The sequence below is a fragment of the Myxocyprinus asiaticus genome, chromosome 31 (genome assembly GCF_019703515.2).
Source record: "Myxocyprinus asiaticus isolate MX2 ecotype Aquarium Trade chromosome 31, UBuf_Myxa_2, whole genome shotgun sequence".
Lineage (NCBI taxonomy): Eukaryota > Metazoa > Chordata > Actinopteri > Cypriniformes > Catostomidae > Myxocyprinus > Myxocyprinus asiaticus.
Window position 1 is genome coordinate 21999783 of NC_059374.1, and position 17377 is coordinate 22017159.

The 17377-nt window shown below is 38.8% G+C and overlaps 1 protein-coding gene across 4 annotated transcripts in view; it reads left to right on the forward strand.

Moving 5' to 3' along the window:
- The window catches only part of LOC127421860 (small G protein signaling modulator 2-like), a 111241-nt gene that overhangs the window by 70534 nt on the left and 23330 nt on the right, over positions 1 to 17377 (forward strand). For 3 of the 4 annotated variants that reach the window (XM_051665036.1, XM_051665038.1, XM_051665040.1), the window contains exons 4-8: positions 12150 to 12314; positions 12586 to 12653; positions 12884 to 13032; positions 15206 to 15340; positions 17006 to 17130. In XM_051665036.1, coding sequence (XP_051520996.1) covers positions 12150 to 12314; positions 12586 to 12653; positions 12884 to 13032; positions 15206 to 15340; positions 17006 to 17130 — 642 coding nt within the window. The remainder of the gene's footprint in view (positions 1 to 12149; positions 12315 to 12585; positions 12654 to 12883; positions 13033 to 15205; positions 15341 to 17005; positions 17131 to 17377) is intronic. The other variant, XM_051665039.1, reaches the window with a different exon arrangement.

The window sequence follows — 17377 nt, forward strand, 5'->3', positions numbered from 1 at the left end:
CTTTCATGAATGAAGCCCTGTCACGTACATTCTCTACTCATCTGCTTTGCTCTGATGAAATTGTTTATGTATTGATATAGTGAATTCTTTTATTTTTTTATTTTTTTATTGTTAACTACAAAAACTTTTGAGTTGTGAATCTTGGACAACGGTCGATGATCAGACTGCTGACTTAAACGAGTTCACAAGCCGAGGTGGTAGCATGGTGATGCTCCCTTTACACCTCAGGATGTGAATGTAATGTAATTTTCAATAATAAATGAACGATTAGAGGCTGTGTCTTGTTTGGAAGGCTGCATGCTAGGTAGGACGTGTCCTTTGAAGGCTGCGGTATACCGAGTGTCCTCCTTTAAACAAATCTCCTTTAAACGAGACGGCCTTCGTAGGCCAAATGGAAACGGAATGTAACACGGTTGCTATGACGGCACGCCACTCTTTAACAAGTGCGAGTGCTTTGAGTGAGATTGGAACAAAGTCCCTTTAGAAGGGAATGTATGAGGTACATTTTAGGTGAGTTATAATGATGTAAAGAGAAAATAAAATAGATTTTACAGGTGTACTTTTAGACTAATACTTTATTTTAATTATATATTAATATAATTATACATATTATATACTCTGCACCCATCTACTGAGGTACTTCAACTTGGGAATTATCATTCCTTGTGTTTGAACATAATATTTATGGGCAAATTGGCATAATTTGTTTTAGACATTTCCGTTGAAGCAAACACTTGTGGGTTGTGAGTGCCCACGAAGGATACACCTCATGCATCCTCTGAATTCCCGTGAAAGAAGGTCGCATTTGAAGTGTCCTACTCGCTTTTCTGAAATGAGACAGCCTCGATGACGTATGTGGCCGACAAATGCGACCTCCGGTGGATGCATCCTTCCAAACGAGACACAGCCAGAGTCTGCTTTTAATGTGGGCCCTATGATTTCTGCAATGTGAAAAACAGGGACGGAATCACTGGATCCAGTCATAAAAATGGCACAGAATGTCTTGTAATTTGACATATTTGGGACAAAATTTTTTTGAATTCACAAATAATCCAATTAAAATTGCGATATGTCCTAGTGTGATTATTAAACTGCAAAAGGCTGTGATTTAATTAAAGAAATATATAATCTGCATGTGCTGCATGCTTTAGAATGAATGTGTGTGATGAATTCAGAAAAAATAACCATTCAATAAGCACAATATGCATCACGACCTCTTGTGTGTTTCTGCTGAAATATTACACCTGTTGGGCACATAAAATGTCCTGCAAAATTGTGCCTTGAAAATAGTGGGAACCCTGTTGGTTGATGTGTTGGGGCCCATTCATTCAGAACATGTTTTTACGTAAAAATAGCTAGATGCAGCACATCGACTGGAACAGAACACAGGTGTCATGAGAAATGTTTTTAAAAGATGAAGTTCTTTTAACTTGACACAACTTCCTAAAACTGTCAAAGATGTCTGTCAAGCACATGTTTGCATGGAAAACTATTTAAAAACAGCGTAGATAGTCCATTGGACGACTCACAACATACAAACAGAGCAATGTTGCCAACCACTGAGCCACAGGGTTTACACAACCTAAGAATGGCTTAGGCCTACTGTACTTATAGTTCTCTCTACATAAAGTTAACATTAAAATGAAAATTAACCCTAATTAATTTTTCTCCCCTTTTTCTCCCAATTTGGAATGCCCAATTCCCAGTGTGCTCTAAGTCCTCGTGGTGGCGTAGTGACTCACCTCAATCCGGGTGGTGGAGGACGAATCTCAGCTGCCTCTGCGTCTGAGACCGTCAATCCATGCATCTTATCACGGGGCTTGTTCAGCATGTTACCGTGGAGACATGTGGAGGCTTCACGCCATCCGATCATTATAGCGATCACGAGGAGGTTACCCCATGTGATTGTACCCTCCCTAGCAACCGGGCCAATTTGGTTGCTTAGGAGACCCGGCTGGAGCCACTCAGCATGCCCTGGGATTCGAACTAGCAAACTCCAGGGGTGGTAGCCAGCGTCTTTACCACTGAGCTACACAGGCCCCCAACAAGCACTCTTGTTTTTTTAACCCCTCCCCTCCGAACAAGTCCCACCCTAACGTTTTTGGTGGGAACATCCTGTTTTACCTAAAAATATGTTTCTTTTCAGAATAAAAATGTACTTGAAAATACATCACTTTCCGGAAGTAAGATGGGTTATGACAGCTGTTTAGTGTTGACTTTAAGCCGTAATTGGACAAAGTATTTTAACTTTGAAAAATTACGCACTTCAGCAATGTCTTATTCTGCTTTTTACTATACACTATACATAGATGAGAGGAAAACTAAAAGGAAAGAAAGGCATAAACTGGAAATGATCATATTAACGATATAAACAAAGCTTCATGACTGATAAGGGGTTCAGACAATGGTGAAAGCAGGAAACAGATCATATCTGGTGTGAGGGAGAGATGATTTGCTGATTTGTCAGACTTTAAACAGCTGACTGGCTCTGCAGCACTCTAAATGAGGGATGGTTTGAGCGGATTCTCCAGGGCTTCGGTTAGCTTCTTATTATCCCATTAACTCTCCATTAGCAGAGCCACATGGCCAATGTGCCACTCAAGAGTAGACCACTTTTGGCTAATAGCCAACACATCTGTTGTTGTCAGACATTAGTTGAGGCCACTTGTGTGTATCTGTACAGTAGCTACTCACTCACACATGCTCTTACAGCCTTTATGTAGAGTGCTGCAAGTCACATGTTCTGCGTTGCTCCCTGCCTGTCCATTTTAACCACCCCTCCCCCCCCACCGCACACTCAGTTACTCCTGTTGCCACAGCAACACCATGGTTTCACCATTGCTAGAGCAACAAAATGCTCGCTGGTTATTGAATGCCTGTACCGCAGTGATTCAGGGCTTAAACTGATTTGAGAATCAAAAGATATTACAAACATGGGTCTAATAAAGGAACCGCATATGATTACTCTAATACAAGAGAGTTTTTGAACTCCAAACACTTCATCGTTTCATTGATTTGGTTGTTCTACCGCATACAGAATCTTAATGCCAGCTTATTATGTTTAAAGTTCTTTTCACAGCATTGGGCTGGATCTAATATTTTCATTCAGTGGTAGAGAGCTATGGCCTGGTGGTTAGCGCACATGTATTGGGCAACACAAGTTCGAATCTTGCACATCATTTCCTCATCTGCTGTGTCTGTTTACTTTTTATTTTCATTCATAAAGGAAGATGACACAAAAAGATAATCTGTTTAATTGCATTAAATGGTACTATTTTAAATATGTTTTAGTAAGGGATAATGTACAGTGTCAGCTGGTCATTCCAATGCATATAGCTGATCCTTTAATTTGCTGACAAATTAGAACTGTTTTGTTCTCATCATTTGCAAATTTGTTATCATAGCAATTGTATTCAGAGTTGGTAAAACCACAAAAAAAGATGAGAGATACCCATGTGTTGTATATCGTTGGAAAGGTCTCAATTTGTAAAATGCAATAAGTAAATTTGTTTCACTCAGAGGCTAAACTGCAGTGAGTTTTAGATTCACACAGACACACATACATATAATATACATGAGTGTCTTTTTGTCACGTTTTTCCTTATTACTTCCTGAAACACACATATAACATAGACAGTGACATATCATAACTTACAGCAGACTATCCTGATTCAAATGAGTTCAAACACAACATAATATGATAAGTAGATCTTGAAATATTGCTCAAAGAGTGTACATGGAAAGACGATGCACAATATGGTGCTTAGCACACTGTGTGTGTGTGCGCGCATGTCCGAGGACTTTGTGTGTGCTCATCTAAAGGATTGAGATGCTCCTGAACACTTAATATTTCTGTATGTTGTAGTCTAATCCATTCATTTCCAATTCATTTTTCACCAGGCACACAAGTGTAACGAAGTGAAATAAAACCAAATATTTTTTAAGAAAATTGTTAAAAAAAAAATTTACAAAAAAAATATTTTTTTCAGATACCATATGTGAACAAAGACAAGGAATTTTATTCCAATTCGATTAAGTAAAAACAATTGTAAGAAAAAAAGTTTGTGGAGTAGTGAACATTGGACTTAGGATGGACTCCACTGAACCTCACAGAAATGACCTGCCAGTGCACCTCACTGATCTCTGCCTGAATCTCCTTTGTTTATTGATGGACTACACTCTTGAAATGGAATACATAGACTATCATTTAATTGCCAACAAAAGCCTTCATCAGCCAACTAACAAGGACAATTGCATCTATGTGAAATTCTGCAGTTAATCCAGGATGGACTTCAAAGAAAAATAGTCATTAATCGTACAGTTCATACAAAATCTCAGTTTTAAACACTGACCCTTAACACTTACTTAGTTACTAATTTTAAACCATGACTTGCACTGCACACAAATAACTAATATTGGCATTATATTCATGCTGTTTAGCCAGAGGGGAACTGGCCCCCACAGTGAGCCTGGTTTCTCCCAAGGTTATTTTTCTGCATTAACCAACATCTTATAGAGTTTTGTGTTCCTTGCCACAGTCGCCTTCGGCTTGCTCACTGGGGTTCTAAATATAATTATTAATTAATTATGTCATATTTAATCAAACTACACAATGATGACTCTAAGGCTTTATAGATATTACAGTTTCATTTATTTTTATTTTTTTAATGCATGATTTCCTGTAAAGCTGCTTTAAAACGATAAAAATGACGACTAGTGGCAAAACGATGAATATAACAGCCTGAACTCTTGAAAATGATGTGACTGGTGACATTTCTGCAAAATGACATTACGTGGTTCATTACACATATTGGCATTTTCGAGGTGAAATATCCACTGTGTGGTGCTAAATGTCAGTTAAATGTTCTCCTAAACAGATGAGGTTTTGAAGGGTAATGCTCTATCGAGAATTAAATCGACCTACCTATTCTAATAGTGTCTTAAAAAGTAAATGTGCATGGGGCCTGGGTAGCTCAGTGGTAAAAGATGCTGGCTACCACCCCTGGAGTTCGCTAGTTCAAATCCCAGGGCGTGCTGAGTGACTCCAGCCAGGTCTCCTAAGCAACCAAATTGACCTGGTTGCTAGGGAGGGTAGAGTCACATGGGGCAACCTCCTCGTGGTCGCTATAATGTGGTACGTTGTCAGTGGGGCGCATGGTGAGTTGAGCGCAGATGCCACGGTGGATGGCGTGAAGCCTCCACACGCGCTATGTCTCCGTGGCAACGCACTCAACAAGCCACGTGATAAGATGCGCGGGTTAATGGTCTCAGACGCGGAGGCAACTGGGATTCATCCTCCGCCACCCGGATTGAGGCAAATCACTATGCGACCACGAGGACTTAAAAGTGCACTGGGAATTGGGTGAAAAAGGGGAAAAATCAATTGCTGAAGCATTCACTTCATATTGTGATGCTTCTATGACACTTTCAACTCAGGTGCTCTTTTGGACTCGTACTGTAACTGAACCTTTGCATTTCAAGTGCAACGCTCTATCAGTTGAGTTACTATGCAACTTTAATCACATTTGAGTAAGGTGGTAAATGTAGTTGGTTATGTTATGCAAATGTTAAATTGGGTCATGCACTTAAGTAAAAGTGTTTTAATGTAATATGAAAGCATTATCTGATGAACAAATTGAAAAGTAAGTGTTTATGAACTGATAATCTGGCATTTTACTCATGGTTTGAGTGAAAGTGAATAGAAGTCGTTGTTATTGTGGTGTCTCTAGTGTTTATTTTACCAGGAGACTTCCGCAATACCTACAACAAGCCACGTAAAAATCATTTTGCAAAACTGTAGGTATAGTAATGTGCTCCCTATCTGTCACTCACTCGACGTTGTGTCGATGTAGTGACACTAGGGGTCACTCTTGGGAGCCCGAGACACCTCTGGTCTTTGATAAAATTGGCGAGTGGAATTTGCATGCCACTCCCCCGGACATACGGGTATAAAAGGAGCTGGTATGCAACCACTCATTCAGATTTTCTCTTCGGAGCCGAACGGTCAAGCTCACTGAGCTGAATTCCCACGACTGTTCATTCACCTCTGCTGGATCTGACGGCGCATTGCAGCGGCTTCTCCCCCCTCTGCACTGGTGCAATGCAGAGAATGCCCCTGGGCGCTTCGGTAGAAATAAAAGAGTATATTTCTCTAAAAGAGTACATTTCTCTAAATGAGTATATTTCTCTAAAAGAGCGGCACACATGGAACGTCTTTTTAAAGACACGTCTTTCTAAAGATGCTTTTCCGATTGTGTGTTATTCCTGTTGCGCTCGTTATCTCTCGCCTTCTGACAGTCACGATCACTGTCTTTCGTGTCTGGGCACTGGGGAAAAATCACGAAAATTTTGTCCCCAAAAAGGGCCGTTCGACACTCATAACTATGTTGGGGGAGGTTATGTGTTGACCTGGTGTGCTGGCTGTGAGGCACACAGTAGTCTGCCCACCACACACTGCCAGTTCACATAACACAGTTCAGCCAATTGTGGCGTTTTGTATAGGGACCCCTAGTGTCACTACATCGACACAACGTCGAGTGAGTGACAGATAGGGAATGTCATGGTTACTTGTGTAACCTCCATTCCCTGATGGAGGGAACGAGACGTTGTGTCCCTCCTGCCACAACGCTGAACTACCCGCTGAAATGGCCGGACCTTATATCGGCTCCTCAGCATAAAACCTGAATGAGTGGTTGCATACCAGCTCCTTTTATACCCGTATGTCCGGGGGAGTGGCATGCAAATACCACTTGCCAATTTTCATTGGCCTTTTTTCAAAGACCAGAGGTGTCTTGGGCTCCCAAGAGTGACCCCTAGTGTCACTACATCGACACAACGTCTCGTTCCCTCCATCAGGGTACAGAGGTTACACAAGTAACCATGATGTTTCTGTGAGACTAGGTTGGGATAAAAGGGGGGGGAGGAGGTTGGGATCTGGCTGTGGTTGCCGGCACACAAGTGCCACTCTGCAACATTGCCCACCAGGCCACATCTCTGATGCGAGGTTCTGTTTATCATTTATTTTGGATATATTGAACCAACACCTCTTCTCGCTATGCCTCCATTAAATAGCTCTCTGGAGCTGCTTTAAATACTGTGCATTATTGCTCTAGGAGCTGAATTTCACCGTTTCATCTCCATAGCATCTGAATACTGTAGCTCATGCAACTCATCTCAGATACTGGAATTTATTTGCTTGTTTAGAATGAATGTCCACTGCTGTGGCCAACACACTCACATAGTCTATAAGGTAGGCTGTTATGAAATCAATGCTTATGTAAATCAGAGGAGATGAGGGCCACTGTGGCAGACAGCAGACTCATTTATCTCTAGTGTCTGTAGCTGTGTGTTACTGTGGTGTAGTGTGGTGTCTGGGCTGGAGGGAGATTGATGACTGTGGGTTGTTATTGGCTGAAGCCCATGATGGACTCCCTCAAGTGTGTAAACTCAACATTACAGCACTTCTCCCAGCTCTCCACAGCCTTAAAACTAATCTCAGAAAAGTTTAGAGTCTCAGAAACATTCATGAAGGGATATTCTAGGTTATTTTGAACCTAAAGGTATAGATCAGCTTAACTTCCTGAGACCAGACATGACTGCTGTGAGCATTTTCCATTTCCCTTTTTGATTTTGTAACTAATAGCACCTAATAAACATGCAAAAAAAAAAAAAAAAAAAAAAGTAGAGCAAATCGTTTTCCTAAACATTTATGCAACATATGTGGACAGCGGGACTAAGTTGTAAAATGTTAAATAATACCAAGCTATAGAAGGTCTGATTATTTATTATTATTATTATTTTAAAATCAAATTGTTTATTATGTTTCCAGCAGTGTTGGTTATTCATGTTTTTGAGATGTTACAGACATTACATCAGAAATTAGCATAATTAATTCTGATTCAAAGTAATGGCCAGCATCATCCAATCACTTACAAGTTACCATGTTAAAATAAAATTATACATTATAAATTCTGAATCTAAGTACTGATTATCATTGTCCCATGTCTGCCAATAATGTTGACTGGTCCAATCATCATCTGCAGCCTGAAACTGAACTTTTGTTTGGAGTGATTTTAGGAGTGAATGCACTTAGCTGCACAGAGACCTATATGATGCTCCGTTGCTCCCTATTTAGTAAATTACTTCATCTCCATTGTGCTGTTTGTCTGCACTAGTCTCAGAACAGTTCGAAATGCACCTTATTTTCATCCTAACTCTATATAAAGACTCTGAAAGCAAAATTTTTAAGCTTTTGGATGCATTCATTGGGATTTCTATGGAAATGTGCTAAAGTACACATTAGTGGACATTGTGTTTAGCAGCGTGGCGTTTTGTGATAAATCACTAAAATTTTAAATATGGCATATCATATGAAACTAGAGACTCTAATCTTTTGTGTGTGTTTCAATGTAAAAACTTAATTAGGTTTCTTACCAGATGTAGTTTTGTTGGATTTTCTCCCAAAGACAAATTCTGCTGTGATCGGCGCCATGTTGTTTTGTCACATGACTCAAATATTTAACCCTTTACTGACAGCACAGAGTCTCCTGAACTGAGATCAGTTGGTTTAAATGAATTTAAATTATGCGTTGCATATAGCAAAGCCAAAATACAATGTCCACGCATGTTTACGTGGGGGTGGACAAGGTTAAAATGAAAAGTCTGATTTAATCAAGTTGTTCAAAACCTATATGTTTTTCTTTCTTCTATTTTTTTGTTATTAACAATTTTTTTATTGATTTCATGCAGTAAATCAAATAGACATAATAGAATATGCAAAATCAAACCACATGAAATCTTTTCTTTCTTCTATTAAACACAAAAGATATTTTGCTAAATGTCCTGGCGGCTCTTTTTTATGCAATAAAAGTAAATGGCGACGGCAACTGCAGAGCTTCAAATGTTACAAAATAGCACCTTAAAAGTACCGTAAATTGGTCCATACAATTTGTGTTATATTTCAAGTCTTCCATAGTCGTACGATAGCTTTGTACGAGGAACAAACCAAGTGTTAGTCATCATTGACTGAAAACTTTGCCCTTAGCCGTAGCTCTCAAATCTCATTTGCGCTTGCGCTAAATTTAAAATGTGGCATGTCAAGAAACAACACACCATGTTTGATGTCAATGAAGTCAGAAGTCATTGGTTCGGTCTTGTGATTGTTCGTCAGTGATGTCAAAGCTGCCGTAATGCATCTCGAAGTACCATATTTGAATGACTTTCATGTCATGGCCTGTTAATAAGTAAGGCCATGTCCACACTAATACATTTTAGTTTGAAAATACATTGATTTCAAAGCGATTTACTTCCACTTTGGAAACCGATGACGTTGGGAGACTGAAAACAGAGTTTTCAAATAAAAAAGATTAGTGTGGACTTGACCTATATCTAGCTACTTTTGCTTGGGAAATGGAAGGAACAGGATGTAACTACCATATCTTTAAAGCGCTTTTCACAGAGTTATGAAAAATCTATCAGTAAAGTTCCTCCACCTAGAAAAATAGTCCCACCTTAAAACGATGATTTATACAACTTTTCCGCTCAAGTAACAATTTTTTTGTTTAAGTGCTCTAACAAAAAAAGAGCTTTACATTTCTCCTGTTAAACCCTGGTTGCCTGCTAGACTTTCATTGTAAGTGTATTACTGTAATTGTGTTTCCAGTTCATTTATGCACACTGAGGAATGAGTCAAAATTACTGTCTGTGGTAATCAACAGAATGCTTCAGATCCAGGACATGAACATTAAATCGAAATTAACCCGGAATATTCCTCAAACAGATTACATTCTTAATATTTTTTCATCAGCGCCACTGTTTTGTCCCCAAGAGCTTTGCTCAGTATTTTCTGCATCTTGTGACAGCGCCCTAAAGCATGAGATTTTGTTGGATCCTCAGTGATTTCTTTTTCTCTTTATTTTCTCAAAGTGCGTTGACAACTCACTGCCAGCCTAGAGCTGATGTCTGGCTCTCAAGAAACATTAGTGATAACTCACAGTGCTGTGATATAATTTCAGTGAAAACATAATTGCAGAGATTTTGCTTTTCAGGAATAAGAGGAATAGCTGTTTTAGATGGGTTGAGTGGCCTGTGTGAGTGATGGTGCAATAACTTTAATCTTAGATGTTCCGACTCATGTGTTACTCAGTCTTTTATCTGTGAGATTTATCTCTTTTAATACTCTGAGGTGAGTCTTTTGGGATGACACATGCTCCTTTCCTGTCATTGTGTGTATATATGTGTGTGTATTGTCTTCATTGGCTGAATGGCCCAGCAGGTTCAAGTGGGCTCTGCTGCTGGCCCTCCTGCACTGTTATTGATGAGCAGTCAGGTTATCCTGTTGAGATGCTGTATGGAAAAGTACAGGACTCACAAACACTAAGAAATAACCCACCATAGCCCCTTTTGTGTCCCTTTATGAGGCCAAACAATGTAAGTATGGGATTTATTGCAGGGTGTATAAGGACACCTATTCACACAAGTCCAAACTTTCGGCGACAAGTGAGTGACAAGGAAACAGTGCTACAAGTAAAAAAATATTATTCTGCAATGATCTGCACATTTTTTTTTTTTTTTTTTTTATTGTTCCGATGACAAACAGTCATTCAGGTTTACTGTAAAAGACCCCATGAGAGATTTGTGGCTTTTAATCCTCATCTATTAGCTTTGAGATCATCTGTATGATTTTGTACTGGGCTTGGGATCAATGCCTTTTTCACGTATCAATAATCTGATGTATCCAATGATTATCGATATATATCAGGATTTTTTTAATATATAAATAGGTCTACCCAATGCACAAAAGTCTTTAACTTTTCATACATATTTCTTAACACAACTTTGGTAAAGAGTGAGCGGCAAGGTAAATTAAAGTGGGTCACACACCGGATGTGTCTGGCGGAAGAAATGCCGCGTTCTAAAATTTGAAGCAATTATTTCCTATTAAGGGACATACACAGCACAGTCTCGCGGTCTCTGGAGGCTGCTCAAAAATCTCCAGTGCCACGGAGCATAACGCATAGTTTTTCGTTAAATTCGACCCAATTCATTATCAAAGAATAAAGATTATTTACTCCAGCCATCACTGGATGATATATTGTGTATATGCATAAAGCCTACACAATGTATTTTCAGTTACAAGGATGTCTTTTTGTGGTTTGAAAGCTTGAATGAAACCTCTTCAAAGCTACATACAGAGAAATTGCATAATAATTTCTAATCGTTCAGTTTTCAGAGTTAAACCGGTTTCATACACTAACCTGCAAACTCCTAAATGCCACTTCCACATGCCACATTCTTGAAGTAGAAAAACCTTTATAACTTTTGTGTGTATGCATCCTGTGCAAGGAACTCTAAAATACCCATCCTCTGTTTTGTGATACCTTTGCCTTGCGACATGCTTCAGTAAATGTTATATCACCCCCTTGTGGTCTCCCAACACTATTACACCAGACATTAAACAGAAGCCCAGCTGAGTGAATTGGAAAGCATGCAAATTAGGCTTGTTATTTAAATGTTGGCTGCCTCAGAAATATACTGATAAAATAACGTGACGATCAAAAATCTATATATAATTATTTTAAGACACAGCTATTTTGTACTCCTAAATATTGATAAAATTCCTTTCGTAGGTCTACACTTTTAAAAATGATAAAAATTGTGGAAAAAATAAATAAAAATGTTACAGACCAAAAAAAATGTATGACTCATCCTGCAATCCCACAGATATTTGTCAAATCATATGCTTACTAGAATGAGAATGCCCCTTCCCATAATACTACCTGCAAATGATTAGCAAGTAGCAAATCATGGTTCTTAGCTGTGAAGTAACTTAAGCCTATTGGAGTCCTTTGATACGTCCTGTTTCAATAGAGAATACATCAACACAGGAAAATAACTGCTATCATTAAGCAATTTCATGTGGTCTGTAGACTTTTTCGGAGAATGACACAAAAAGACCCAGTGTAAATAGTTATGTTATGAGAAAATGTTTGTAAAAAGTACTTTTGTGTCATTTGGTCACATCAGACTTGCAAGGTTTTGCAAGACCTCACTTTATATGCTTGTGTTTTGACTGTTTTTGGTCATATAGACGCATGTTCAGTAATGTTTTCTTGTGTGTGAATGTGTTTGGTATTGATTTTGTCTCTTAGGAGAACCCAAAGCACAGGACAAGAGCCCCTCAGGAGGCAGGGTTCTTCAGCCGGCAAAGCACCCCAGCCTCTCTCTGCACAGGCAATCAAGCACATATGGGTCCGCACAGCCCTTTTTGAAAAAGTCTTGGACAAAATCGTGCAGCACATTGTGGATAATGCGAGGTAATTAGAACATCTGCCTCTATTCCAGTCCATTCTGCTTTCTCTGTTTGATTTTGTATAAACTGCGACCATGCAGCATTCATTACAAGAGAATCTTGTCTTTGTTCATATTATTATTTGCAAAGATTCAGGCTTGAAATGTGATATTCTTTATGTTCATGGTGATTGCTTTCACTCTCAGGAATAATGGGCCGTTCATTCAGCTTTTGAAATAGGTCTCCGGTTTTTGACTAACACATTGTCTGTTATTGCTGTTTGTGTGTCTCTGCAGTAAGTATTATGAAAAGGAGGCCCTGATGCACGACTACGTGTTTGGCCCTATACTGGCAGCGCTTCTGGGTAAGTCTGTCTAATGCTTACAGACACACTCAGGAAAGATTTATAGGTGAAATGAAGGTTTACAGGTTATGAAAAATATATTCAGTGCTTTTAAAAAAAAACATTCAAATGGTGTTAGCTCAGCATTATTGTATTGCATTTCACTCTCAGATCCTTTTTGTCACTCTATAAATATTTTGCCAGCGGACATAAGTTTGTTTTGTGTGAAATAATTTTTTTGTCATCTGTAGTAGGTCCTTGCGCTCTGGAGTACACCAAGCTCAAGACGTCAGATAATTTCTGGACGGACCCGTCAGCCAATGAGTTGGTGCAGAGGCATCGTATCCATGGGGCCCACAGAGGTCAAGAGGTTTCGCCGGGCCGGAGGCCTGCTCTCGGGGTGAGAAAATCATGCTGTTAGAGCACATATGTTATTTTGTTTGATATTGTTATTTTTGTTTTAGTACACTACTAGTCAAAAGTTTGGACATGCCTTCTGGTACTTGTTCTTTATTATTACTATTCTCCACATTTAAGAATAAACAAGTAATCAAATCTGTGAAATAACACAAATGGAAGTATAAGAATTATGTAGAGACCACAAAAATATGTTATATTTTAGCTTCTTCAAAGTAGCCACACTTTGCCTAGATTACTATTCTTGGCATTATCGTAACCAACTTCATGAGGTGCCACATGGGATGCTTTTTAACAGAATTGAAGGAGTTCCCATGCATTCTTGGCACTTTTTGGCTGCTTTTCCTTGACTTTGACCAACTCAGTTTAAAAGAGACATTAGTTTTGTAAATAAATTCTTACGTAAGCACAATTTATATTTGTTTAAAAAACTAATTTCAAGCATTTAAGCAGAAGCATTTGGGTTGAAATGTTTTTAAGATGCATGAGAAACATAAATTCAGTCAAGTGTAGGCCTGTCGCGATTATTTAATAATCATCTGATCGCGGTTATTTGATCTATCCGTGGTTATTTGTGATAACCGCGATTATTGTGCACTTTAAATTCCAATCACATTTTACTGTCCAAATAAGGGAATGATCATTCAGTTGATCTCCAACCGTCTCACTGATTCGCAGCACGGACCGCACTTAGTGCAGCTCCTGAAGAGCGCATGAATATTAACAGCTTCAGAACCGGAATTGAAGTGCAGTGATGCACGCGCCGTCTGTGGAGGTTTGCACCAAACTCCGGTTAAAATATAAACAAGGATTTTAGTGAATGTAAAGTGCGCCGGTTTCATTTTAATTTAACCGCTGTGTAATGGCAAATGTTATTTGTCATTGTGGGTTCATACACGCAGTATGAACCCACAATGGAGCCCGAGATTATAGAATGAAAAAGCACAGAATCTCAAAGGTCTTTCTTCATTTGAAATAAGGACTTGTTGGTTAAAATCGGAGAGCCTTAAAGTAACGTGTGGAAGGGGCCTGGGTAGCTCAGCGAGTAAAGACGCTGACTAACACACCTGGAGTCGAGTCGCGAGTTTGAATCCAGGGTGTGCTGAGTGACTCCAGAAAGGTCTCCTAAGCAACCAATTGGCCCGGTTGCTAGGGTGGGTAGAGTCAGATGGGGTAACCTCCTCGTGGTCGCTATAATGTGGTTTGATCTCGGTGGGGTGCGTGGTGAGTTGTGCGTGGATGATGCAGAGAATAGCGTGAAGCCTTCACACGCGTTCTGTCTCCGTGGTAACGCGCTCAACAAGCCACGTGATAAGATGCGCGGATTGACGGTGTCAGACGCGGAGGAAACTGAGATTCGTCCTCCGCCACCTGGAGTGAGGTGAGTCACTACGTGACCACGAGGACTTAGAGCACATTGGGAATTGGGCATCCCAACTTAGGGAGAAAAAGGGGAGAAAAAAAAATTAAACACAAAAAAAAATAAGTAACGTGTGAAAGTGAAGATTTTTGGATAGAAATATTTTTACTAATATATTATAATATAATATAATAATAGGTATTCAGGTTGGCTGGGTTCCAACAACAACAGTGTAAATGCAAAATGGACCAAGACTAAAGTTGAACAAAAAGAAAGACAGATATTTTAAAATATTTTTAGATTTAAAATATAATTTTTAATGTCATTCATAAGTTTTAAAAGCCTTAAAAAAATCATTTAAAAGTTAAATATGAATAAATTACTTCTTAAGGTTAATGAAGCATACATATGACAAAAGCATGACAATTTGTATGACAATTAATCATCATAATCGTGAAAGCCCAATAACGGTCAATTAATCATCATGATAGCAAAAGCCTTAAAACAGACAATTAATCGTCAAAATCGCAATTATTTGTTTGACAATTAATCATCATAATCGTGAAAGCCCAATAACGGTCAATTAATCATCATGATAGCAAAAGCCTTAAAACAGACAATTAATCGTCAAAATCGCAATTATTTGTTTGACAATTAATCATCAGCCAAATGTCATAATCGTGACAGCCCTTCTCAAGCACATTCAAACTTTTGACTTGTGGTGTTTCTAATGCTTAACCTATCTGTATATTACATAAATATTTCATATTCATGGTCACACATTCACTTTCTATAGATCCGAAAGAGGCAGTCTAGTGGTAGCATGTCTGAGGACAAGTTTGCAGCTTCGGCGAGAGAGTATGTTGAATCCCTGCACCAAAATTCACGTGTTCACTTGCTCTATGGAAAGAACAACGTACTTGTTCAACCGGTAAGACGGTAAACACAAAGACAAGCTGTCGCACACATGCAAAAGCACTTATTGGAAAACTGGTTTGATTTGCAGGAAATAATTCTCTTGATGGTCGTAACAAAATGTATTGATTGTAGATCAATGAGTCACATCTAATCAATAAGGGCTCCACAATAGGGACTGGTTACAGGAAAAGGGCCACAATGGTTTACAGTATGTGTAGGTGGAGAAAATCCCTTCTTGTCCAAACAGTCCCTGGTATTTGCTACTCTCCAATGAATCAGCCAATCAGTGATGCCCATGCTGACTTTCTGGCTGATAGTTGGCCAGTCTTTTGAACTGGAAAAGGCAGACTGGATTAGCCATTACACCACATTAGATTTGTCATCAACTATGAGTCAAGGATGTGGTGTCTGTGTGTGTTTTCCTGTGTGCATGTGTGTGCGTGTCTGTAAGATTTGCAATGGTGACTGATGTAACTGGGCACACAGAGTGCTGGGTCTGGCAAGGACTTGTAGAAATCAATAGTGTAAATGGCCCTTGCCAGTAGGATCCCAGTGATTCAGGTCTAATTGGATTTCAGTGTGAAACCTGATGCATCTTGCAGCTATCATTATCCCGGTAAATCGTAAGAGACATTTTATTTATATCACTTGCTTGATTATATCACTCACTCTCTCTGTCATTCTGTGATCTTTCACTTCTCTTTTATTTTTTCTCTCTCCCTTCCTGATATATTAAAGGAAAAGTTCACCCAAAAATAAATTCTGTCATTATTTACTCACCATCATGTCGTTAAAAACTCGTATGCTCTTATTTTTTCTGTGGAATACAAATGTTTCTAATGACAGATTTTTAATTTTTTTATTTTTTTATTAAAGGAATAGCTCACACAAAAATCATAATTCTCTCATCATTTACTCACTCTCATGTAATCTCAGATGTGTAAGACTTTCTTTCTTCTGCTGAAAACAAACAAAGATTTTTAGAAGAATATTTAGGCTCTGTAGGTCCGAACAATGCAAGTGAATGGTGACCAAAACTTTGGCAGCATAAAAGTAATCCATAAGACTCCAGTGGTTAAATCTATTTATTCAGCAGCGATATGATAAGTGTGGGTGAGAAACAGATCAATATTTAATTCCATTTTTACAATAAATTTTCCTCCCTGCCCAGTAGGTGGCGATATGCACGAAGAATGTGAATCGCTAAAAACTTGGAATTTGGAAGTGAAAGTAGAGATTTATAGTTAAAAAATGACTTAAATATTGATCTGTTTATCACCCACACCTATCATATCACTTCTGAAGATATATATTTAACCACTGGAGTCACGTGGATTACTTTTATGCTGCCCTTTATGTACTTTTTGGACCTTCAAAGTTCTTGCCACCATTCACTTGCACTGTATGGACCTATAGAGCTGAGATATTTTTCTAAAAACCTTTGTTTGTGTTCAGCAGAAGAAAGTTATACACATCTGGGATGGCATGGGATAGAGTAAATAATGAGAGAATTTTATTTTTGGGGGAACTGTCCCTTAAACTATTTATTTAACTCGTACACAGGAAAGACACAGAGAAGAATATGTAAGTCTGCTGATTATTATAATAAAGGCTTTTTAGACTGCCTTTAAGAGGAATGGCTGCTGTGTTTTATTATTTGTGGTTTTGCTCTTTGCAGAAGAAGGACATGGAGGTGCTGCGTGGTTACCTGTCCCTTCATCAGGCAGCGGAAACACTCACGCTGAAGTGGACACCCAATCAGCTAATCAATGGCACTCTGGGCGACTGTGACCTAGAGAAGAGGTAGTACACATAAAGGGGATATTCAAGTAAATTGGGTAATCATGTAAAATGGACCAGATAAGGTTGGAGTGTCATAAATCTTAAGATAATACTGTAGATACCCAATCACTCTAAATAACTGTAAACTGTTGCCTAATATTTTAAACTTTACTTGACATGTTACAACTGATTTGCTGGGTGTAAGTTTGCTAAGGTGGACAGGGCAGTTCATTTAACAGAGGAAGGAAAGGAAAAACATAACATGAGT